This window comes from Amphiura filiformis, chromosome 12, assembly GCF_039555335.1.
Source record: "Amphiura filiformis chromosome 12, Afil_fr2py, whole genome shotgun sequence".
Taxonomy (NCBI): domain Eukaryota; kingdom Metazoa; phylum Echinodermata; class Ophiuroidea; order Amphilepidida; family Amphiuridae; genus Amphiura; species Amphiura filiformis.
The window spans coordinates 19,551,233-19,576,086 of NC_092639.1; the positions used below are offsets into that span (position 1 = coordinate 19,551,233).

The window sequence follows — 24,854 nt, forward strand, 5'->3', positions numbered from 1 at the left end:
AATTCACAATCACTTTTCTGATGTAAGTGGCGAAGACAAAGAAGTAGGCGTTGGCGTCAGAAATCGCAAACTCTCAAATGTCTCATTGTACTTACCAGCTTTAACGAACGCTCCTGCCACTTCTGTCCTATGAAAGGGATGTGTGGTGATGTCAATTGCACATCTGCTTGATGCATGTACAGGTTTCTCTCTGTAGCAAAATATTATCAAATTTGTCAGAAATATTCCGTAATATTGTAAACCAAAGTTGTGAGCTTCATTCTTGTATTTGCATTTTGTCTGCTATAATTGAAGACCGAATTAAAAAGACTAGTTTGCGTCTGACGTCAGGGCAAACAAAGACCCGACGTGATTGGTTGCTGACCTGCGCAGTACAGAATTTCTGGTTTGGTTGACAGGACGTCATACGCAACTAGTCTTTTTAATTCGGTGTTCACTTATACTGACGTCCACTTGGGCACATTCAACACTTAACTTCAAAATTATAATAATAAGATAAAGACTTGACAAACCATCGCCCGTCTGAATAGCTTAAAGGCGGCACATTATTCACTTCAAGGGTTGTTGCGAAATAGTAAGACTTCATCCTCTTAGTTTATCCAGTTTAGGTAATTAAACCAAGTTAGTAGGTTGTCAAATCTATTTTATTTGTGGTTTTCCCTTTTAAGGTGATGACTTCTTTTTATCCATTTATGGTCTGTAACCCGATCGACAGACTCAACCTTGTCGGTTGAGTTTTTGACATTACACAATAGATCATATTTTTCTTATTACAGTCCTGAAATTTGACCCTCCAAATCGATGTATTTCCAACGAAATCGTGAAAAAACAGTCAATGGTTATGAATTTGAACACGCCCGGAAATTGTGGGTAGCCACGGAATGAAATGGAGACGGATCAAGCATGATACGAGGAACATGGCAAAAATATAAGAGAGCATACACCCCACTAAATAATTAGCTCGAAATAAAATAGGAGAAATCATGAAAAAATAAATCATAAAAATGTGAAATGTGCATGATATACAAAAAAATAAAGAAATACTTAGGGGTCGAATTAAATAAAAAGCATGAGCTACCTGGGCATGAATGATAATGGGCGTAGTGGTATGTAATAGTATAAATGCATACTGGGGCGAACTGGTTGTCAGTGGTGTGGCGAAACGTCCTGTTTCCATCGGGACATCACCAGTTTCAGGATACCAGAATACAAAACTGTTCTCGTTTTGTCACATAGATGCATAAGGGGGACGATATTTGACATGTAAGTTTGAAGACAAGGTATAGCCACTTTAATAACACATAATAGCATGTATAGACCACTTGACATCATTGTTTATCAACAAAGGGACTAGTCTATCGATATGCTTGAACGAACCGCTACACTGTTCAATGGCTATGGAATATGGTGGGCGATTTAAAATGCAAGTGCCCTGAGCAAACTAAGATGCGTACGCACACTGCAGGGCAAAGAACAATGTGAATTTCCATAATTCGCGCTTATACTGCCGGGCAATGACGTCACATGATATGTCAAGTGGTCTATAGAAAGAGGCTTTCAGCTCTTACGTCATGAAATTTTCAGATTTCTGAAAGTATTTCTCTACATTATTCAACCCCATCCAGTACAGCCTTGTTTCGCCCATGAGTCATAATCTGCGTAATGGCCACGGACCCATGCCATACCATTAATGGAGCTTGATCCTCCCAAAACCTGTACATGTAAATAAAATAAATAATATTTGGAATTTGGAATACTAAAACCGTTGGAATACTAAATTAATCACTAATGTGTTCCTTAAAACAGGAATAAAATGTAATGATCAGCAAAGAGATTCATTTGGTAGGATTGATGAGATCATTAAACCGGCATTTTGTTAGCGAAATCTAAGTTTATTACTCATGGAACTGAGCTTTCGCCATCTTGTCTGATGACTTGATCACGGATGAATTGGTCTGCTGCTTTTCCCGCGAAACGTGGTTGCTACCGACGCATCGGCGCGGCGTTACCCGGAAGTGATGTTCCGGGAAGTGGATGACCCACTGCTAAGATCAACGTGGGTGCGTCGTAATAGCAACCAAGTTTCGCGTGAAAAGCAGTGGACCAGTCCATCTGTGATCAAGCCATCAGACAAGATGGCAAAAGCTCAGGTCCGTGAGTAATAAATTTGGCTAACAACCAGTTTAAAATGAAATGGTGTTTTAATATAATAAAATATTTATTTTGTCATCAAAGCCCATCTTATTTGAGTACAGACCAATCACCATGGTAATTATGTATACTTGCCTTCCCGCGTGGCCAATCACAGACGTTGTTTTTGTACCCTTTCAGTGCATTTTTCTGAGGCACGGTCTTAAAAATAAAATCACAATAAGTCATGTCAATGTTGTATAATACGCATTAAGTATATTGGGAAAATACATAATTGTTCGCTTTCCGACAGGAATTGTATGATTGCTGATGATAATTATTCCTTGTACATGTACTTCGTGAGCAGATATCAACATGATCAATATGCTTTAATTCCGGGCTGTATTTATGTAATTTACGCGCAGCACTATATAGAACTAAAATACTTTTTACACGACTTTTTTGTCAACTTAATTGTACATATTTATAATGCAAAGATTTGATCCTAGTAGGTCAAATAGCAAGTGCTTAATTAATTTCAGTTTGCATTATAATTTAAAGCTTACATACACTTAGGAAATTAAGATATTTGTTAAACTGGTAACAGAAACTTTTTACAGGGAAGTGTGAGCGCATCGAGAAGGAAATTTTACATATTTGAATATGTTCCTAACGTTTTACACCTTTTGGGGCGTAAAAAACGATTGCCCCCCCTTTCAAACTGCCAAAAATACTTACCCCCCCACTTTGGCCTGCCACAAATATCTTTGCGCCCCCAATATAAATTGACCACACCGGGGTACACCTGATCATAGCACCAGGATTATCTTCCTAGTTAAAAACACTCTGAACATGTTTAACGAGTGGGTGCGTACTTGTGCAAAGCGCCCTCATACTTTGTTGACATAAAACGTTAACATGAAAACAACACAAATAACAATAAGAATAAGGTATATGAAAATAATAATAATGTTTTTATGCTTATGAACATTTCAGGCCCCTCACACACGTACCCCCCGTCAACTATATTAGTTGTGTCAAAATACGCTGGAGCCTCGACATCACCACTGTATAACCCACCCCTACTTCTTTTACCTTATATTTCCAGTCAATTTCAGACCCTATGCAACTTAGAATTTGAGTGGGATTCTTCACTCTAAAATCATTGACATCGCTCGAACCAGCTTCCAATAACAACACGCTTATTCTAGGATCTTCTGTAAGACGTGAAGCTACAATACAACCGGCAGTACCAGCTCCGACAACGATGTAATCATAGTATGCCCTTCCTTGGGAAGCCATTTGGTGTGAATTTATATTCTGCAGATTAGACGATGGATGTCGATAAAAAATAAATGGCGAGAGGCTAACAAGCGATGTACTAGATCACACTGAATCCCCGGGGTTGAATATGTGCATTTGTCAGTACATACATGTGTACGTGAGGTTAAGGTCCACACCGTCTATTTTTAAAATAGTACTATTCTGTAGCCTTGAGTTTGTTACAGTTTTGTGTTCGACTTCGATCCTGGTGTTTATTTATGTTTATTTACATTGATAATGAATGCACAGTAAGCAGAAGGACCAGCATGCACATGTTTTCATGTTTAAGGGCTGTGCAATAATTATCAGCCCCCGGGGGTAAAATTCCGAACGGCTCGCCAAAATCGCTTCCCCCCCTCTCGGCCCGCCAAAAATCGCTTGCCCCCCCCCTCTCGGCCCGCCAAAATTCTTTGCCCCCCCTTGGGATCCCAAATTCCAAACTTTAAATGGTCTAGATGTATGTTGCGAGTGCAGCGAGCAGGAAAATTTGCATATTTAAGCGTTTCCGTACCGTTTTCCTAAGCCTTTTTAAAGCATTTTATTAAAAAGGTGCCCCGTGAATGCGTGCCAAAAATCGCTTGCCCCCCCCTCTCGGCTTGCCAAAATTGCTTGCCCCCCCTTTCGTCTCGCCAAAATTTCTTGCCCCCCCAATTTTACCCTCCCCCAGGGCTCATAATTATTGCACAGCCCCTAATATAGTCTTTTTCAATATTTCAATGCAATGTTTTAAATGAAATAATATTCCTTTTAGCTTTTAGAGAAAATCATGTTTAGTCTTTTTCAATATCCCTATATTGAATGGAATAATCCGGGGGAATAATACTTTATATAAAATCACCTTTATATTGTTAATAAAAATCAGTCAAGTAATAATCACTCAGAAAGCTACTCACTATCCTGTATATTGTTATACATAGACCAGTCGTGGTAAAAGTCGATTGATACATTTTGAAATCAACACAATTCAGAGATACACCTTTTTGCTTTGAAATTATATTTCTCGGTCAAATAAAAAACAATAATTTTATTTTTTTCAGTAATGTCGGATAAAAACATAGTGCTTGGATATAGGCCTACCTTTAAAAAATAGGCATGGAGTTAAGCTTTATTGATTTTGTGTAAGCTTTTTGATTTTTATAGGCCTCAACTTCGCCCGTGAGCCTTTTTTTTTTTTGGAATTAACAGTACCAAGCATTTATATTTTTTGTGACATTTTACCTAAGGAAATGATTGCTTTTCATTTGACCGAGGAAAGTAATTATGAAGTGAAAAGGTGTAACTAAAAAATTTGCTATTAAATTTCAACACCGAATTCGATCGTTTCCAGTGCCGGTTCCGTTTCATAGTGAGTCTTGTATAACAATTAGTCATCGACTGACTAACGTTCTGAGTGTTAGCTAATACAGGCAATACGCAAATGACCAGCGCCTTTTGTTAAAGGAAATCGTTCACTTAAGGTTATTCATTATTTTAAACTGTTGTGATTTGGTAGTTCACAGTATCTTACGAATGGTTGTGAGCTTTTGCTAAAACTGCATTGCTCAATTCATAGCGAGCGTGTAGGAGAGTTAAAATATCACAGATACACTTTTATTCTGCTGCGGTTCTTGAGTTACGTTGTGAAGAGGGCTGAAACAACAACACTTTTGTAAAACGTACATAACTCATTAACAACAATAAATTAAGCAAGTTTGCAAAGTATACGATTTGTAGACTGAACTTTTGCAAAACATCAAGGTGTTAATTTTCAATAATATATTGATCTATATAATAAAAATCAATTTTTAGATTGCTTCGACCAACAATACCTCGTCAACCCTTAATATCGAAGACGTCACGCAACTTTTCCAAGATACACTCGTGCGGTTACCGCTATAGTTTAGTAAACTAATCTATAACGATTTCAAAAAATGAAGCTCAAATGAAACATTAATTTATAGCTATTGCATTTATAGCAAAAATAAGTGGAAAATATTGTCACGCGGGGTAGAAATGGCCATCTGAAGATTAGTTCATTTCATGCCGTTCAATGGAAAATTCATTGGTATGGATAAAGATATGCAAGTATTAAATGGGGATCAATGTGTCTCCTTCAGAGGACTCCTGTGATTCATGCAAAGAGTACTGCTTAAATGTGACTCCGTAAGGAATACATTAAAAATTGGTGTCTTGATTAGATCCGAAATACCTGAGTACTAAACAGAATCCTGATGCAGCCATTAAAGAGTCGGTTCGACTCTTGGTAGCTTCTTCTGCTACTACTACATAGTTAATGGGCAGTCACTATAGTTACTTTTAGGTTTTACCAACAGGGAACACTTTATTCATGTTCATTGATAAAACCTTCAAATTGGTGTATGTTCGTCCATCAGTAAGAACAATATCCAAAACCGGGCTCTTTAAATAAGTCTTAAATAGTCATATATATAACCATGGTAAACGATCTTATGTTATACCAAGGGGGTGACACTAAATTCACGGTTGTTCTATTAGCAACGCAAAACCTATGAAAAATTCCGCTGGTTTACTAGCTAGTAAGTGAGGCCAGTTATCGATCCGTTATGAATAATTCATGTTCGACCCCTTGGATCATGTTAATTGATATTGGCAAATAACAACGTTGTTAGTTTTGCGAACTTTGCCTGTTCAATGAGAGTATAGCGCGCCCCCAATACATCTGGGCACAAACCAGGCGAAAACGATCCAGTTTAATGAAATGGCGGACGGGTATTCCCATCAGGCACCAGTGATATGTTTTTTCAAAGAAAGTCTACTAATTTGATGTGAAATGACATTTTGCAATAGCAAAGTCAAAATTAGGACTTGCTGTCAATAATATGAAGGAAATATGTGACAGAGGCAAGGTGTGAAATACAAGTAGTATTTGAAGTTACGATAACCTTTGATACCCGAACTGACCTTCCATCATGGCACCTTATTCGTCTTATGTATTTCTATTATGCTCTCAAGTAAAATAAAATACCAATCTGCACTAAGCAGACAGAATGTTACTTGACTCCCAGCATGAATTATTGATTTTATACGGAGGTAAAGAAAAGCACAGTGTATGTGCAAGCCGTGCAACAACACTTAGTGTTCACATGTTGACATATCATGTGTTCGGGAAATCACGTGGCAACATTTTAAGATTTCAGGCTTGTTTACTAGTTAATTGCCATTATTATTTATCTTTGTTAATTCGTGGTTGGCTGCCCATGATATCTGTTAAATTCAATGTTTTATGAATATAATTCTACCACGCAGAGGGGGTCACGCAGTAGAATTTCACACCACCTGACTTAGCTAGATTTCGAAGCTCTGCTCTTCAAATTGATGTAAATTTCAAAGTTTATACACTTAATATATTTAATATGATACTAATTTTTTGTTATAACTGGCACACGAAATATACTAGCTTATTACCTATACAGAAAGGTGATTATCAGCCTTCACTCAGCAATTTGACATGCCCGGCATATGCAGCCATTCTCCGTCTGGATAACATGACTGTCGCCCTCAATACGTCTGGGCACAAATTTAACAAACAATACGCTATTTACATATCAATGCGGCCTCATGCTAAAGCTGCCCCATCCAGGAGTTCATCTATGGTTATACACTCCTCATTTCAAATCTTTAGTTTTGGTTTCTCTTTTGTTCAGAAACCAAACATCAAGGGATTAAAAGTAGAGCAGATCTGGTCTGCAATCAACGCTCTGCAGGGTCTATTGTTCTATTGTTTCCGATTAGAGCGCTGACATATTGGAAAATGTTGCCAATCAATATTCATGAGAGTGTACATTCAACGTCCAGTTTTCGAAATTGGGTGACTTGTGTTTGGTAGGTGTGAAATACATCTGACTGGGCGTTTTTAAAATTACGTAACGAATAAAGGCATTGACATCATCGAATGGCTGCCCAGTGCTGTTATGTGTTTAGTTATTACAGGCCTAATAGTTATTAAATGTATTCACCATTCCTTTCTTTTCCCTTTTCTGTACTTATTCTTTCCTATGCCTACACTTTATCACTCCCTTCCTCTCATTGTCCCCTCTCACCCTCCCTCTCTCATTCCCATAATTTTCCTTATATTTCTATTTATCTACTTGTCTTTATTATATCTTTTATTTCTCCTTCCTCCAGCCCTCTCTCATTCTCCATATCCCTCCTCCCTCTTCCTCCTCCTCCCCTCCCAAGACTTCTCACAGAGGTGAATCTGTCCCTCCCCAACCCTCCCCTCTTTGGGTACGCCACTATTTCTATACCAATCTCCTTCTTAAAATAAAATTAAATGGAAATTTCTTAAAAACAACCTTTATAGGCCTATACTTCTCCTTACACATGTATACGTATAGCGATTACCATTATAATGTAATATAGATATATGGACTGGACATGGCAGCCTTCATACATTCGATCAGCAAGAGCATTCAATTTATTTAAATGAAACGCCTAACGTCAGGTGGGTGGTAAAGATGATTGCATCGACAGCTAAAGCCTCCTTTATAGAACCTTTCAGACCCACGCAAGCACACATTTGGGATACGTGAGTACAATGGTACCACTTTACACATGACTGCCCTTACACATGACTGTAGTGTGGTCACTTATTGATACTCGCCTGTTGTGTAGAGCGTTAATATGATGCCGGATCAGTGACCAATTTAATGGCGGAACCCTTTGTTTGAAACAATGGTACCACTTTTATGAATAGCCTGTCGCAACTTCTAATCGGCATCAAACGAACAAAAGATTATATAATCTATTGCGACTCTATTTCTATTGAAAGCTCTTTGTCTGCAATCATAACACTATTATGCTGGGAGGACACAGTATAGGGTATATAACTAGAAGTATACAATAACCTATTGTGCTAACATAATTATTATCATGATTGATATCGGAAATCTATCCCGCGGACGACAGTTGATGCTGTGGCATATTACACTCACGAGTTCTAGGCCTAGAAATCATAGAGCGTGTTTATAGTGAGCCAGATTATGCGGTATTTAGCTGGACTGCCACGCAGTCTATATTTGTTTATGTTTTACTAACCATTGCAAATCTAGACTACGCTGTAGTTTAGCTAAATAACGGAAAGATTGTCTCACTATAAACACGCTCATATACATGCGCGTATATTGAAGGATGGGGTGGGGTGGGGGCTTTGTTTGTTTGTTTGAAACATAAACGATGCATGGAGATGATTCGATTATGAATTAGTTTATTATCCCCGGAAGCACAACCCATACCTCTTTAAGAGGGGCTCCCTCCCTATAACCACCTCTTCCCTAAGTGACTCTCCCCCCCCCTCCTCCCCTACGTTCGATATCTTCATCTCGAGCTCTCCTCTCCCTTCTCTTTCATTTCCAATGCTCTCTCCCATCTGTTTCTCTTTCTCCCGGCCCATACCCCTTGCCCTCCCACACAACCCCCCCCCCACCCCAACCCCACACTCACCCACACACCACACACAATCTCTTCTCCCCTCTATCTTCTACTTTTTTGCAGTAAAAATTGCTTGAGTAAAAGTCATTAGGTTATTAGAGGTCATGGCCTTCCATCGATTCTGGTACATGGGATTAAGGACATGAATCGATTTTGTTTATAGCACCTATACAATTACAATAGTGGCCCCTTTTGTCAACGCACTGAATGGTCTATAATTGTTCTATTGTGTCCGATTTGAGCGCTGACATATTGGAAAATGTTGCCAATCAATATTCATGAGAGAGGACATTCAACGTCCAATTTTCGAAATTGGGTGACTTGTGCTTGGCAGGTGTAAAATACATCTGACTGGGCGTTTTAAATACGTAACGCATAAAGGCATTGACATCATCGAATGACTGCCTATAGTGCTGTTAGTGGTAGGCCTATGTGTGTGTGGGGGGGCTCATTCAAATTCATTGTCCTTAAATCCACCATTTTAGGCTAAATCACTACATTATGAGCACCATGGTGTAAACTCATATCATTGAAAGCACATTTTCTATCAACAATTATTTGACACCATCACACCCAGTACCCCAACAAATATTTAACTCGTGCGGTTTATGCACCAAAGATTTCTTTCATATTAGTTTTGGCACTTCGTGAAGAAATATTCCATACTTAATGTCAAGTCTGTATAATTATATATTCGACATAGCGAACTTGGTTTCATATTCGAGATAGAAAACTTATGTCATATTCGAGAGAGCAAACCTTCAACATAGGGAACCCATTTCATATTCGACATAGCGAGCTTTTAGATTGACGACTATCAAGTTAGAGTTTGGATGAGTTTAGTTCCGCTTAATCATATCAGCGCCTTTCTCTCCTATCATAATGGTTGGTGCAACGGTGTTCCCTGAAGTCAAATGTGGCATAATTGACGCGTCAACAACTCTTAGCCTACGAAGTCCATGTACCCTGGAAGAAAAAAGGAACGTGACTATTAGTAGTAGTAAGTTTTGTATTTATAGATAAGAGGGTTGATTATGTAAATGCTGTGGAATTTTGATAGAGTTTCGTCTCTCTCGCCACTCCCTCTCTCCACTGTCTCACAGTAGCGTAGCCAGGTTTTAGTGTGAAGGGGCTAGGAGCAAAGCCAAATTGTCTTCCCCATTTGTCAATTTTTAGTCATTTCAAGGACATTTTTTCTCTTTTACTTAAATGCATTATGTATGTTTCGTTGCGGATTTAAGTAATTGTATCGTTTTAGATATTAAGTTTCCATTATTATAATCAGTAAAACTATTACCTTAGTTCGGAGTCAACTACGGCTGTTCTATCATTGCTACATCCCATTTTACATGTACCAATGGGGTGATAGATTGTCCAGGCAAAATGACGAACGAAGTCAGCCAAGTTTTCGTCAGACCATTCACTATGGACATTGTCAGGCATGTTTAAGTTGACGAATTTCATTCTAAAAAAAAAGGAAAATGTTGAACAACAGTTGTAATGTTATATTATTCATGTTGAGTAAATAGTATAAATAGCAACGAGATTAAAACAATACGACTTAGCTTTAGATTTAGAAAATTCAGGTGACGCGTACTACGTTTACAAAAAACACTCTTTATCAGCAAATTAATCAGACCACAAATATTGGACATGAAAGAGCAGAAATCAAGGTTTGCATTTTTAAAACAAAAGAAGTTTCAAGATTTTACGTGTATTGTGGCCTCTACCACAAAGTTGTATTTCCGACAACAGTAATTTAGTACTTTATTGATCAGTGTTTTGAGCTGAATTTACACTCGATCGCGACAAGCGACATCGTTCGGAAATTGAATATTTTTCAACTTGAAAAACCGATACTATCGATCGATCGGTTCAACGCTCTGAACACGGAGTAAAATAGAATGCGGGGGATTCGCTTTTCTACAAAAACGATCGAGTATAATTATTTTCAGCAGAATTTATTGTGAAAAGCATACTCTTAATCTTACTCAAAGGGTCTCATTGTTTCCGTTTCTGCGATCTTCCCCGAAAGTCGAATACCCTGTAGTACGAAATAATAACTTTTATTATTGTCATAAGGCCTAAAAAATTGTTTGATTGGCTTAACCCGACCGACCCTAAAAATAGGCCCGACCCTAGACTTTTTCTTATATTTTCTAAAAAAATGTAAAACAATTTAAAAAAATTAAATTAAAAAAAATTTAAAAAATTTCCAATTAACACAATTTACAGCTTAAAATGTGTGTAATTTTTTTTTAATTGCCGACCGACCTATCCCAATTTTTTTTTTATGTTACGCCAATCAAACAATTTTTTAGGTCTAATCATGAAATTAAGATAATTGAGATTTGCTTTAACTTGCGTGCTTCTAATGGTTGGTACTAGTTTCGTACATCGACCGAACATTGCATTGATGCTTCTTGTTTCAACATTTACTAGCCCTTATCTGTTACTTCAAACTATTTGCGCCATTTTTCTAATACCATTATTTATCATATTTTAATACAGGAGGAGATCAATATACCCAGGGAAGAAATTAGCCCAATTTTAGATGTAGGAGGAAACCGGAGAACCCGAAACAAATTTGCGAGAACGAGTATGGACTGAAAAAACCAAGTGCCCGTAAAAGGTCATATAGGAATGGCTGGAGCTTGAACGCGGGACCTCAGTGATGCAGAGAGAGAACAGAACCGCTACGCCAACCCACACCATGATAATTCAAGAAATAAGCGTCAAGTCCTTGTTTGTTTAAGGTATGAATACTGAGGACGTGATTTTTTAAACACACAAACAATTGGTTTATAATCAATGTAAGTCAATGCTACTTGGAAGAGTCACTGTTTGAAAAACATCATGTAAGGAGACGGGAAAGTGCAAATTGTGAATAATATCGTTAGGTTGGCACAGTACATTATGCTAAAACTTACTTCGACCATGACATCCACATCTCTTATGTCCTCTAGGTACCTAGGATCGATAATCGGGTGAGACAATGGATCGGCATCCTTCAATCGAATCTCACCCGTACTTTTGGGATGAAGTAAGATAATCCGGAAAGTGAAGCCCTCACGACGAGCAGCATCGCCAATTGCCCGATCCAATCCCATTTGAGGGAAATATCTGTAATGTAGGGTTTGCCAGTTATGCGTTCAAATTCCAAATCAATTCAATATTGGTTTTCGCTTATTTGTCTAATCACAACTTTTCCTTTTCGAATCAAATGTGACCCCTCGGCACAACTGAGCCCTGATGTCGCCAATCATCATTTTTGAGATATTCAACCAAAATATTCTGCTTGAAATTAGCTTTAAAATGATGTATATCATGTCTATAGTACTTGACATTTAAGTAGTGAAAAATCAATAAAACAGTCAATAAATCCTTTGTTTCCTATTGTTTATTGTTAAGTTCGATGGAGCATATCTCAATAGTGGCACTGGCGACATCAGGGCTCAGTTGTGCCGAGGGGTCACAAATGAAGATGACTACACCCCTGATTATACATATCCTTTATATCTATAAGCAGGGGCGGACTGGCCACTGTGGCGTTGTGGCGATCGCCACATGGGCCGCTTGGTTCTGGGCCGCTCAGGGCCGGTTGCTCAAAAAGAAGAGAAAAAGAAAGAAAAAGGAAAAGAAAGGAGAAGGGGAGAAAAAAGAGAAAGAGAGAAAAGGAAAAAGAGGAGAAAGAAAGGGAAAATAGAAGAAAAGGAGAGAGAATGAGGAAGGAGTATCTTAAGACATAGGCCCTACGGCATAGGTCTGAGAGCCGAAGGCGTAAGGCCCAAGACATAGGCCCTATGGCTTAAGGTATAGGCCCTAACACTAAGCTATAATAGGCCGGCCATTAGTACCCCGTCGCGGCATCACCTATGCAAATGGCCTTTTGAATCAATTCCTTAGACCGTAAACACAGCAAAAGGCCAATACTCTAGATGCGATACAGTAAAATTTGTAAATTTTAAGCCAACAGTAAAATATTGGGCTGGCTGTCAATGGAATATTGGTATTTCATTGCGGCTGCGGAATGAGGCTAGGGCCGGTATGGGCATTTGGTATTAGGCGGACATAGGAGAAAGAAAGGAAAAGAGAAGAAAGGAGGGGGATCATTGAGGGGATGAGTAATATAAGGGCCTACACAGTGTGCCCGCTGTTTGTCTGCATAGTGATAGGGCCTAAGGCCTGTAGAAATAGGGGCTGATAGGCCTACAGGCACTCGACTTTCGAAGTGACAGGGATGTGCGGAGATGGGACACCAGTTTGAAACTATATATGCTATAGGGGTCTTTTGGTGAGAGCTTCGATGCCATATAACCAAGGGGGTCATTCAGTAAGGAGGCCTCAAAAGGGGGTTCTTTCAGTGAGACTGGGACAAAACTTTTTTTGATAATTGTTTTTCAAAAGTCATCAAAATGGGATTTTTTTTGAGAAACAACGGTGAAAGACTACCAGAAATTTGTCAAAAATTCTTTACAAAGGGATGTCTTATTGTGACAGGAAAAGAAAAAGGGGTCATTGAGTGAGGAGTTCAGTAATTCAGTAAAATGGAAAATAAAAAGTGGTCATTGAGTGAGAGGGAGTTGAAAAATGGGGGTTAATGTGGGTTGTGGCCGCACTGCACGCACATCGCTTCACTCATTTTTAGTGAGTGCCCCCCTCCCGGCCTTTGGACCACCATCAGCTGTCAAAACTAGCACGGCTACCTAGTTCACCACGTAAACTTGTATGGCTCAAAATTTGGACCGCTCGCCATTAAGTTTACTGCTTTCTGTGTTTTGAAATTTGTTGACGTTTTAACGATCCCCGATTCCCGGTCGATTATTTTAGCTGTGTCATGTCACATGCATGACGCTGGTGGGTACCAACCAAACTTCAGAAGAAAAAAACCTCGATCGCCGATAAACGATGTGATATGGGACTTACATAGGATTACATAGAGATATTTCTTGCCAAAATTTGACCATTTCTAGGCAAGTTGGCCCTAGGCCTACTTTGTCTGCATTAAGTGAAAAAGGACAGTCGTAAGTAAGTATAAGTGCAACGCTTTTGATGTTTTGATGTTTCGGGAGACTGGGAGGGATCATAATCAAAAGATGATGGAGCCTATTCTTGACTGTGTAATATTCCTTCACCACATTGCCGTACGGTAACAGTCTTATACGATGGACAGATAGTATCAGTTTGTGAATGAGGACATCGTATATATAAGTTCCTGCTTGTACTAACGGCTACCATCATTCGAAAACCTCTGGGATGGGGTGCTCCTTGTAATGCAGGGATGACATTACATAATACTTACAGCCACATTACTCAGTTCAATCAATACTCAACTCAAACCAATTTCTTTCCCTTTTGATGTTTCAACTCATAGGCGTAGATTCCGGGGGATCCCCCCCCCCCAATATTTTAAAAGGGATGGTCCATACAAGCCCCCCATGATGACACCTGTAGGCCTATGTGAGTTTCTGACCAAATCAATCTCATATTTGGCCATTTTAGCCTAAAAAGTGTCAATTTTTTTCGCGCTTCGCGCGAATTTATTCCACTGCATTATCACCAGTTTAGCTTCAATATGCCAAAATGTCTGTGCGCTTCGCGCGCATTTGTACAATAAACTTAATGTCGCCAAAAGGTGCCATTTCAAGAATATTTTTCCAACCCCAATGTCAAAAACAAATCTACGCCACTGTGGAGTTTTATCACGAGCTCGCTATGAAATGATCAATGCAATTTTTGCCAAAGCTCACTACCATTCGCTAGATGCTGTGAACTACCAAATCGCAATAGTTTAAAAATGTTGCTATTAACCTTTACCCAGTAGGCCTAAACAATTTTTAGCATTTGTCTTTTAATGATTGAATATAATACTCACGATATGATAACACAGTTCTGCAAAGATGTAATTCTATATGTGTGCAAATGAGTCAAAACATAAAACATGCACACTACTTATAAATTGAATAACTGTTGGTTTGATCTTGATTATTGCAAGTGAGTGACAATGGATAAAGAATATTCCAAGTCTGTACAAATGGAATTTGGCTTCAGAAATCGTTGTCAAATCCGGGCTTCCTGACCCCCTAGAATAGCTAAAACCCTCAGTTGTCAGGGGGCTTCGCCCCCTGGACCCCCACCAGGGGCTTTGCCCCTGGACCCTACCAGGGGCCCTTACGCGGGCCCCTGGACCCCATGCGCTAGTCGCTACGCTCGCTTCGCTCGCTGCGCTCTATTTGAGTCATAGGGCCGGTCTTAATAAATTTGCCACGGCCGCCTAAAACCACCAGTCCGCCCCTGTCTATAAGAAAGTTTCTAAGTATTTCCAAGATGAAACAAACAAGAACTAGAAAAAAAGTCTGCCAAAATAACAATTTTCGTCAATAATGAATGTTACGAACAGTGTTAGTGACAAGAATGTCAATTAAGTTATACGGATGTTGTATTTAATTCTTCATGTACGTGTATTGCACTACCGATATCATGGTAATATTTAACCAACAAATCGGAATGACAACGTACCTTGAATCCTTAACTGGTTGTAACTTATGTGCCAATAGTCCGAACCGATAAAACATAGGCGATATCATTAATTGACAATCTGGCCATTCATTTGTTCTCTGTAATAAATATAAATTATCACAAGATAGCTTTAAAAATGTATGTGTTTGTGGCATCTGGTTATATACCAGACCTGCGCGATGCATGGAAATACGACGAGGAACTATCTGAAAAGACTGCTTTAAAGTCACTGAAATTGACGAAGTTATATATCCAAAAAAGTACATTTTGGGTTTTGATGTTTCGAAATGGTATATTTTCTCTCATTATATGACATTTTTTGTTGTAATTTACGAAACTTCATCCGCACGGCATCGGTTATTTAGTAATATTCGCCCTACCTAATTTTAACTTTCGGTTTCGAGGGCGCACTGCCTTTTTAAGGTCAACCTATGTTGAGGTTTTTAAATCATCTACTTTTCCCTGATATTGGTGGCGTTTAACTGTGAGAATTCTGATCATTATGAGAAAATTCTGCCCGAAATTAGCCGATTTCCAATTGCAAACCGTGTAGTAGATAATTAGTGGTATTGAAACCTATACAGCCTGTCTCAAAAAAAATTGTGCAAGTGAAAAGCGCCCTCTATGGCAATTAGAAAATACCGTTGTGACATGATGCTTATATCAACGTCAAGGGTGTATTCTTCTCAAATGCCGTTTGTTCTGTTCAATTTACTTGTTTTAATCTCGAGATATGTTTAGTTAACAACAAAAGGGTAAAATCACATTGTGCCACTTTTACTAGGGAAGAGGGCTGGTACATGTAAATCAATGACAGCATCAAGTTTATCAAGAGTTCCTTCATGAAATCAAAAGAACGCATCAATTATACAACAATAAAAATAGTTTTTACTGTTTTATCATGATACATGTATTATATGATTCTCTTTTTCCACTTAAAACAGGTTAGAAGAGAAATATATATTTCACATTCTGCTGTAAAAGTAAATACATGTGCATTTTATCATGGTTAATACTGTTTTCTTTATCACTCAAGACATGTTAAAAGACAAACAAATATTGCAAACTTATAGGTTAATGAACGCGTTTTATTTGTTGGAAGAGAAATTAGACAAAATAATGCATGCGCGCTGAGGTTGATGCGTCTTATGCACGAGCCCCGAAGGGGGTGTGCATTAGACACATCAACATCAGCTATCATCACGTGTGTAGCCCTCTTCACTAGTAAAAGTGGCACAATTGTGATTTTACCTTATCGTGGTTAACTAAACATATCTCGAGATTAAAACAAGCAAATTGAACAGAACAAACGGCATCTGAGAGCTAAGACTGCGCCCTTGACGTTGATGTAAGCATTATGTCACAACGATATTTTCTAATTGCCATAGAGGGCGCTTTTCACTTGCACAATTTTTTTTGAGATAGGCTGTATAATATGTTCGTGTGTGGGATGTGGCGGTGGGGTGGGATGAGCTGAGTGTGATGGGGTAGGGTGGTTTTGTGATTCTGGGGTGGATTGTGTGGGGGTAATTGTGTAGGTGAATAAGGTGGGATGTCTACGTGGGGTTTGCGGTATGTTTTGGGGTGTGGGGTAATTGAGGTGTGTGTTGCTGTATATAAAGTATATTTGTAGCTGTGGGGGTTGGTGTGGAGTTTATCCTAGCGTTTTCTAATTATGGTACCTGGATACGAATGTTAATTAAACGTTGTTCTTTATTGGTTCATCTGTCAATTAACTTACCTCAAGCTTTGATCTTACAAATGCTGTAACTTCCGAGGCATTGGTCTTTGTTTTTCTCTGAAGAACAATGGAATTGTGTCTTTTTGTCAATATATAACTTATTTTATGAATTGAAATCAAATTAAAATTCTTAAATATTTAAGTTTTTATATCAATGATTGTCAGTATCACAACATCTATCAGTATAGAGTGGAATAAATATTTTCTTTAAATGTAGTTTTAATTTTATCTGATAAATTAAATACATGTAGAGTGATTGCAGACAGTCTATTTTAATTTCTATGACCTCATCTTGCTCATGCGCTGTAATGTACCTTTTCACCTGTATAAACGTCACTTCCTGGTTTTACATCGGCTCTGAGCGGAATCTGTAAATGATCCTGCAGTGAAAACGTTGTATCATTATAACATTAATATTATGTCCGATCTTATAATATGAAATTGGTAATTTTTTTCAAACCTGATTTTTGGCATATTCGCCATCTCTATATGTCCCAACTTGCATCTAAATGGAATTGGCCAAATTTGTTGTTTTTGTAGGTCAATAGAGCAAAGCTCGACATAAAGTCATAATTTTTTATTGTGACTTTATGTCGTCCCATAGAACTGCATGGCAAATGGCCAAAATAACCAGCGGGATTTCTTTCACTTTACCTTGTTATTTCAGCTTTAAATGGACAGCAATCCTTCCTGGCAGTTATTACTAATATTATTTCAGCATTTTGAATAAAGAATAACAAAATATTAAAATTTGACTGAAATCGTACATATGGCTTTAAAAAGTAGCACTTTTTAAGCAAACAGTCTTTTGAAATGCTTTATGCCTCTCGGAAAACACATGTCAAGGTGACAGAAAAAAATATATAATATTATTTCAGCATTTTGAATAAAGAATATCAAAATATTAAAATTTGACTGAAATCGTACAATATGGCTTTACAGTCTTTCGAAATGCTTGTATGGCTCTCGGACAAAACATGCCAAGGTGACAGGAAAAAATAAATCACATTTAAAGCAAAACACGTTTCAGAATCCTACCAGTATATTCCCACACAAACTAATAATGGAGACACTCAGTTAATCTTTCATTTGGAGAATCCTATACCACGACCCGGTCATTATCATTCGATTACATGTTATTATCAATCTTTACCTGTAAGTTTTTACCAACAGGTAGGTCCACAATACATTGTATCCCCATATCCGCTAAGTGTTCTTTAGGTCCTACACCAGATAACATCAAAAGCTGAAAAGAAACAGTTTACTCAGTTTAGTGAATACATCTAGCTACACGACGCACAGTCTTCATGGAGGCCCTATGTCACATGATCGATAACGCAAAATAACGAAACATTTTAAGAAAACCTAAGAAAAGACAAGAATATTGTAAATAAAATACAAAAATGCACAACATTCTCTAAAATAACGGAAAATATCAGTAGATATTCTAAGGTAACACTGAATTTCAGGAGATATTCTAAAATAATTTGCTTTTTAAGGATACTTAATCGATACGTTATCGATCAAGTGACATAGGGCCTTCATGGCAGAAATCGCCATGGTAGGTCGCCATGGTAGGTTGAATCCACAGCCTGTTGTTCCGACCTGTTTAATAGTTTTGAGACGCATAATGGGCCGAGGGACATCCGACTGACCTCTGTAGATGCACAGTGTCAACACCCTATATTATAAATATTTTTTCCATACAGCTCCATACTCCGTTGGTGAGCGACGGGCGATTGGTATTTCACCGAACGCAAGAAAAGGAGTCCTATCTGATTGGCTAGAAATCGATAGCTAGATCGCTCATTGGTAAAGTAAAAACTCAAAATGTATTCAATTCTATTGGAATCAATACTCTATTATTGACACAGATAAAGAAAGTTTACATATGCATTGTGTTATAGACACGGTGTTTGATTGAATATTCTAAACAAGCACCTGGATCTTAGGTGAATGGGCTAAATATGTTCCTTTATATAATTGTAAATTCTCAAAATTAAATATCACAAGTTTAATTTACGATTTAAAATCGTTACTTATAAAATGCAGTAAAACATATCCACATCAAACAGCAATGGCCGCTAATTAGTGTATTTCATTTCAAGGTAGTGTATTAAAAAACAAAATCTGGGTTTTACCTGAAAACAAATCGAATTTTCTTGTAATAGCAACATCATATGGGGTACTAGAGCATGCACAAATCGTAATAATGTGTAGAATAGAAACTTGGTGGTATCTCATATGATAGTCGTATGGTGTAAATGGTATGCTTAGCCTGAGTCGCTCGGCCTATCTCGAACAAAATCGCCATGCGTAGCTATTGAAAAACGAAAGGATTCGCCGTACTATCACGGCAATTTTTGACACGAAGATATAGGGATGATGACGCTGTGAGATGTCTGTGAGCATTGTATACGCCATGAGGTCATCTGCTTGTAGACTGCCGCCACCAGTGGCCTACGCTGCGCTATAGTTCGGCACATATAAAATCAGAATTTTTGTCAGTTTTTGAGCTCAATACGCACGGTTCTTTCTCAATACGCAAGCTAACGACTATCATATCCATTCAACACATATATTCAAGAGCAAGCATCGAAATATGGCTTCTTTAGAATAAAAAAAATTACGGGAAATATTCATCATTTTCTACCCCGGTATCCAAAGATTTATCGTCTGAATATCAAATCGTGCATAGCACATTCACGTGTATCGATCCAGGGTATTGATTTTAGTGTCTCTGCTGTACAATGTAATTATTAACGATGTCGGTGTGCGACGTCGTCGACATTTGCTGCCTTACTATGCTTTTTTCGTTTGATTGTTGTTTGTATGTTATAATATTTTTGCTCAGGTGAGATAGAAAATAGTTATGTCAGTATTACTATTACGACAAAACAAAGTGGTATAATTTACAGTTATCAGGTGATTCTTTAAAACTTTTATGGTTCAATATAATTAAAGACAGAGATAAAAAGAATTTATCGCGTCTGATGTCACTGTCAATTACGATCCTTGATTGGTTTACACAGGTTAATAGCGCGTAAAAAGAAGACCGTGCTGATCGGAGAAAAGGAATAGCAGCAAATGGCGAAAACTTGAGTGCTTTTAGGCATTGTTGACATGGTGCCTTCGCGAAAGAAGGTTTCCTACTATAAAGACCTAACTTTTTAGATGGTTTGCATGTTTGGTGCAAAATTAACAATAAGGCGCCCGGTTATACCGCTGCGTTCAGCAAGTCATCATCACGACACTTGCAAACAAATCGTGCTCGAATTTGATTGACAGATGACGTCAGACGCGATAAATTCTTTTTATCTCTGTCTTTAATTATAAGTGCCTCGAAATCCTACAACAGAATTGTTGTGTATTGTTTTATACCGAATGTAACATCCGATTGTGGACAGAGAATCTGGTGCATATTTGAAGACAGTACATACAATATTTTATGTCGTACCCATACTTTTTATTTAACGCATACACCCTCTCACCCCCTCGCATACACTTTCGTGTGTCGCCAAATACCTGTGGACTGTTGATAGCACCTCCGCAAAGAATGATCTCTTTACTAGCAGAATAAAATGTTTGTCCACCACCTTGCTGCACGACTACACCGGTTGCTACATTACCTTCAAAGGTAACCTGTATGAACATGAGATGAATATAAAATGTATCCTTCAGATCTTTGTCTAAAATGTATATGAAATGATCCTTTACATTTTCCTAAATTTAGAATAAAATCAGATAAAGGGAATGTATAGAAAATAGGAATGGAAATTTAAACAGGTTGGAAGTACAGCTGGTGTCCAGGGCATCGCATTACGTTACCTCCGCCTTGGACAAACATTCAATTTTACCTCACAACTTGAGTAAGCCCTGTGCTTTTTTTATATGTCACTGAGGTAATCGCATAAACAGGTTATTATAAAAGCAAGAAGCAGTGCATGGCCTAGATTGGTCAATGTGTTACATAACATAACCGGTCACGTAGTTCCAAGAAACAAATATACCTGAACCATTTGGATTGTCAAATGCTATCGCTACATGCACCGGGGGGCACTCCAACTTTGGAGGTGACGCGTATGTAGGGCTGTTAAGACCCCTTTTTCAGCATCGCTGTCACCCAAAGACCCCATATTTTTTAACGAACACTTGCTCTGTCACCCGAAGACACCATATTTTTCCATTTGATCTGTCACCCAAAGACCCTTACAAGTTCAATTTGAACAGTAACTTTCATTTATCACTTATTTTGTTACTTATTTTGAAAAAACTAAGAAATTTGAAGCCATTTAGACCTAGAAATTCAATTTTCGAGGTTTCTGTGCCGCTGTTTTGGCTCTCACCCAAAGATTCCATTTTCATGTTCTCACCCAATGACCCCATATTTTTCACATTTTGCTCTCACCGAATGCCAAAAATCATGCCCGCACCCAATGACCCCATATTTTTTACATTTTGCTCTCACCGAATGCCCCTTAGTGCGAAAGCGCCAGCCCTACACCTATATCCATTTCATATTGAAGTGCCCCCCCCTGGGGTACATGCTCTCTTCGACTTAATCGATTTGCAGTGAATGACATTTTTAAGGCACTTATTGCGTAATGATACGTTATTCCATACCTTTCTGACTTGGGCTTTGGTGAGTACTTTCAGGTTATCTCTACCAATGACAGTATGCAGGTAGCCTGTTGCCGTACTGCTGCGTTCCCCATTAAAATCGATGGTCGCTGGAAAAGGCCCGAACCCAATCTGAGTGAAAATAATCATAATCAAGTATAAGTCAATTGACATATCGATAGTTCGACAGTATTCAGGGTAAAACATTTCAGGAAGTATCACCAATTACCATTTCAGGGTATTCCTAATGATTACAAAATACATTATAGGAGATTAAGTAGCAAATCTCTAGTGGGCCTATATATTCAAACCTAAAAAGTCTAATCAGTGATCCCAGCGCAAATACAATACTTAAAAGCGAACGTAAGTCATTACATTAGAGAATGAATTTGGAGAAAACCTTCTGATAATTACAAACACTCGCTGAGCAGCAAGACCTTCCCTCTAAGCTTTTAATCCGATAAGCTGATTATCTATTTGTTTTCATGAATTGGAAGACATTCTTTGATGTCTCAATCATCTGAAATTACTGGAGCGTGAGCCACCCAGGCTGGTGGCTCAGCATAGTATTGTATTAACTGAAGGTTTTCTCCAAATTCGTTTCCTAATGAAAATTAGGTATTTTTGAAATTTTGATGATTTTTATTTTTCGAATGAGCCAATCGCTGAATTTAAAAGCTGGTCTGTTGTTTTAATTGATTTGTCAAACACAAAAAGGCTAAAAGAATCAACATCAAATGACAAGAACAGCGTGTTTTGAAATTTGAATACTCATCTATAATCATCGTAAGTCCAGAATAGAGCGTTTTAACACGTTCAGGCGTTCAACAACGTAATTGCGGTAATAATAAATAATAATGATAATAATAATTAATTATTTTTATTTGTTAGTATTATATTTATTAATTGTGGTGCCTTTTCCCAGTGTGCAAATTTCAATAATTATATACTTGCATTTTGTCCACTATTAATGTCTACTTCGGCATATCCCAGTTTAACACCTGTTAATTTAAACAGAACCAACATTTTATTTAAAAAATATTGGTTATTATCATTTCAAGCGTTCTAAAAACAGTTATTCCAGTATGGTTGACGATATACACTACATTTGAATTTTATTTAAGAAATAAAGGGTAATGCATTATCCTGTACACGCAAATAATATGTGACCCGGCAGCACAAACGAGCCGTAAATTCCCTAAATTGTATTCTGTGTTACGGTGTAAAATGTGTACGAAGGTCGAATTCATCGATAACTTAAGCTGGCCCGACATCCGTCTTATTTTGATAGTCAAAACTAATCAATAATCCTATTGTTGAAGTGGATAATAAGCTTCTACCTTAGATGGCCGGCTATAGAACTTTTAATAGCTCTGGTCTTTGTTTGCTTTTGCTAAATCCTGTTCAAGTGGTGGGTTACCAGGCATTGTATTTTGTACAGGTATGCATAACCAACTATTAACAATGAGCGAACTTTCTTAAACCTCGTTGACTTGGGGATGATTTGAAATGACCGCCAATTATGACTGTTTGATATATATTGCCAGCAATGTGGAAAAAGAGACACATGTAAAAACGTAAAAAGTTATAATTGTGTTGAAGGAGCAAAGTTTAACAAACCATAACCCCGCTTCTGGATATCGTTTGAAGTCAAATGATATACCATTTTTAAGTTTATGATGTTTATTTTTTAAACACGAAATAAAACAAAATTGACCAGGGGAGGAATTTACGGCTCATTCGCCGTGGACGGTCACATATGTCCGAGGCAGTAAAAACGTAAATAATGGGCGAGGCGCAGCCGAACCCATTATTTAAACGTTTTTACTGCCGAGGACACATTATTTGCGTGTAAAGGATAATGCAGCACCCTTTATTTCTATTCTATTACCCAAAATAGTGCGATTTAGAGAAAATATCACATTTTTAGAGCTTTTTAGCACAAATATTTCAAGTTGTTTACCTCAAGGTGGAGCGCCTACGAACGCGTAACCAAGAGTAATGCTTTGCGTCGAATGCGTAACGACGCTAATATTCTGCATCGCGCTTTGCTTTGCGCTGTGATGCGAAAGGAACATAAAGTTCGTTGCCCTGGCCACTTTATTGCTAATTAATGGTCTTTCACGTGACGCGTTTCAACAAATCACAGTGCGCGATTTTCAATAATGGGTCGTGGGACTTAGAGAATGAATTTGGAGACAACCTTCTGATAATTACAAACACTCGCTGAGCAGCAAGACCTTCCCTCTAAGCTTTTAATCCGATAAGCTGATTATCTATTTGATTTCATGAATTGGGAGGCATTTTTTGATGTATTACTGAGCTCAATCATCTGAAATTACTGGTGCGTGAGCCACCCAGGCTGATGGCTCAGCATAGTATTTTATTGTCAGAAGGTTTTCTCCAAATTCATTTTCTAATGAATATTTAAGAATACAGAAATGAATAACGATAAGGAAATGTTTTCTGCCAGCCTTTGAACTCTTTGAGTGCCCTTTTCAAAATGTTAAGAAAACGTCATTGGAGATAACACAGATGACAAAAACAAACTAAGGAAAAACTTCTCATCATAAATCTCATCATTTTAGAGATTGTGATTTCTCCTTTTCATGCTTGCACCAACGCCAACATTTACTCCTACGCGTACGCCATTTAAATCAATTTAAGGGGGTACTACACCCATGTGGTAGGTAGATTTGTGACTATTTTTGCATTTTTCTCAAAAACTAATAACACGCTGGTAACAAAAGTTATGTATATTATTGGGGCAAGGAATCCAATTACTACACTGAAATTTCAGTGACTCAAGACAAGCGGTTCAGTATATATGACAGGAAATGAGGTACATCCTAGCGGTACCTCTTTTCTTATCATAAATAACGAACCGCTTGTCTTGGGTCACTGGAATTCCAGTGTTGTAATTGGATTCCTTGCCCTATAATATACATAACTTTTGTTACCAGTGTGTTATTAGTTTTGAGAAATATGCAAAATAGACACAAATTTATCGAGGGGTGTAGTACCCCTTAAAATCATTCCTATTATACATATTGATTCTCAACATGTATGCGGA

The 24,854-nt window shown here is 37.9% G+C and overlaps 2 protein-coding genes and 1 long non-coding RNA gene across 3 annotated transcripts in view; all 3 read right to left on the reverse strand.

Moving 5' to 3' along the window:
* LOC140166690 (uncharacterized) overlaps positions 1 to 24,854 on the reverse strand; it is a 45,245-nt gene that overhangs the window by 14,184 nt on the left and 6,207 nt on the right. Inside the window, exons 5-13 of the mRNA XM_072190188.1 lie at positions 22,736 to 22,782; positions 21,785 to 21,913; positions 20,687 to 20,803; positions 18,315 to 18,407; positions 17,476 to 17,541; positions 17,162 to 17,218; positions 15,421 to 15,518; positions 11,832 to 12,024; positions 96 to 282 (exon numbers count right to left, since the gene is read on the reverse strand). Coding sequence (XP_072046289.1) covers positions 96 to 282; positions 11,832 to 12,024; positions 15,421 to 15,518; positions 17,162 to 17,218; positions 17,476 to 17,541; positions 18,315 to 18,407; positions 20,687 to 20,803; positions 21,785 to 21,913; positions 22,736 to 22,782 — 987 coding nt within the window. The remainder of the gene's footprint in view (positions 1 to 95; positions 283 to 11,831; positions 12,025 to 15,420; positions 15,519 to 17,161; positions 17,219 to 17,475; positions 17,542 to 18,314; positions 18,408 to 20,686; positions 20,804 to 21,784; positions 21,914 to 22,735; positions 22,783 to 24,854) is intronic.
* Positions 94 to 3,595, reverse strand: LOC140165907 (glucose dehydrogenase [FAD, quinone]-like). The gene is made up of 4 exons (XM_072189253.1): positions 3,226 to 3,595; positions 2,287 to 2,352; positions 1,569 to 1,713; positions 94 to 190 (listed from the first exon to the last, which is right to left on the reverse strand). Exons 1-3 carry the CDS (start codon positions 3,430 to 3,432, stop codon positions 1,612 to 1,614), a joined length of 375 nt encoding a protein of 124 aa, XP_072045354.1. The 5' UTR covers positions 3,433 to 3,595; the 3' UTR covers positions 94 to 190; positions 1,569 to 1,611.
* Positions 9,374 to 10,945, reverse strand: LOC140165908 (uncharacterized). Its single transcript, XR_011860783.1, has 3 exons — positions 10,893 to 10,945; positions 10,199 to 10,366; positions 9,374 to 9,867 (listed from the first exon to the last, which is right to left on the reverse strand). It is a non-coding gene; the product is annotated as an uncharacterized lncRNA (long non-coding RNA).

Bases quoted from the DNA above. Each gene is read 5' to 3' on its own strand.
- LOC140165907 (XM_072189253.1), bottom strand. From the start codon at position 3,432: ATGGCTTCCCAAGGAAGGGCATACTATGATTACATCGTTGTCGGAGCT. The intron at 2,353-3,225 runs GTAAAAGAAGTA...TTTATTTTTAAG, and splicing joins AAATTGACTGGAAATATAAG to ACCGTGCCTCAGAAAAATGC. The intron at 1,714-2,286 runs GCAAGTATACAT...TTACATGTACAG, and splicing joins GTGATTGGCCACGCGGGAAG to GTTTTGGGAGGATCAAGCTC.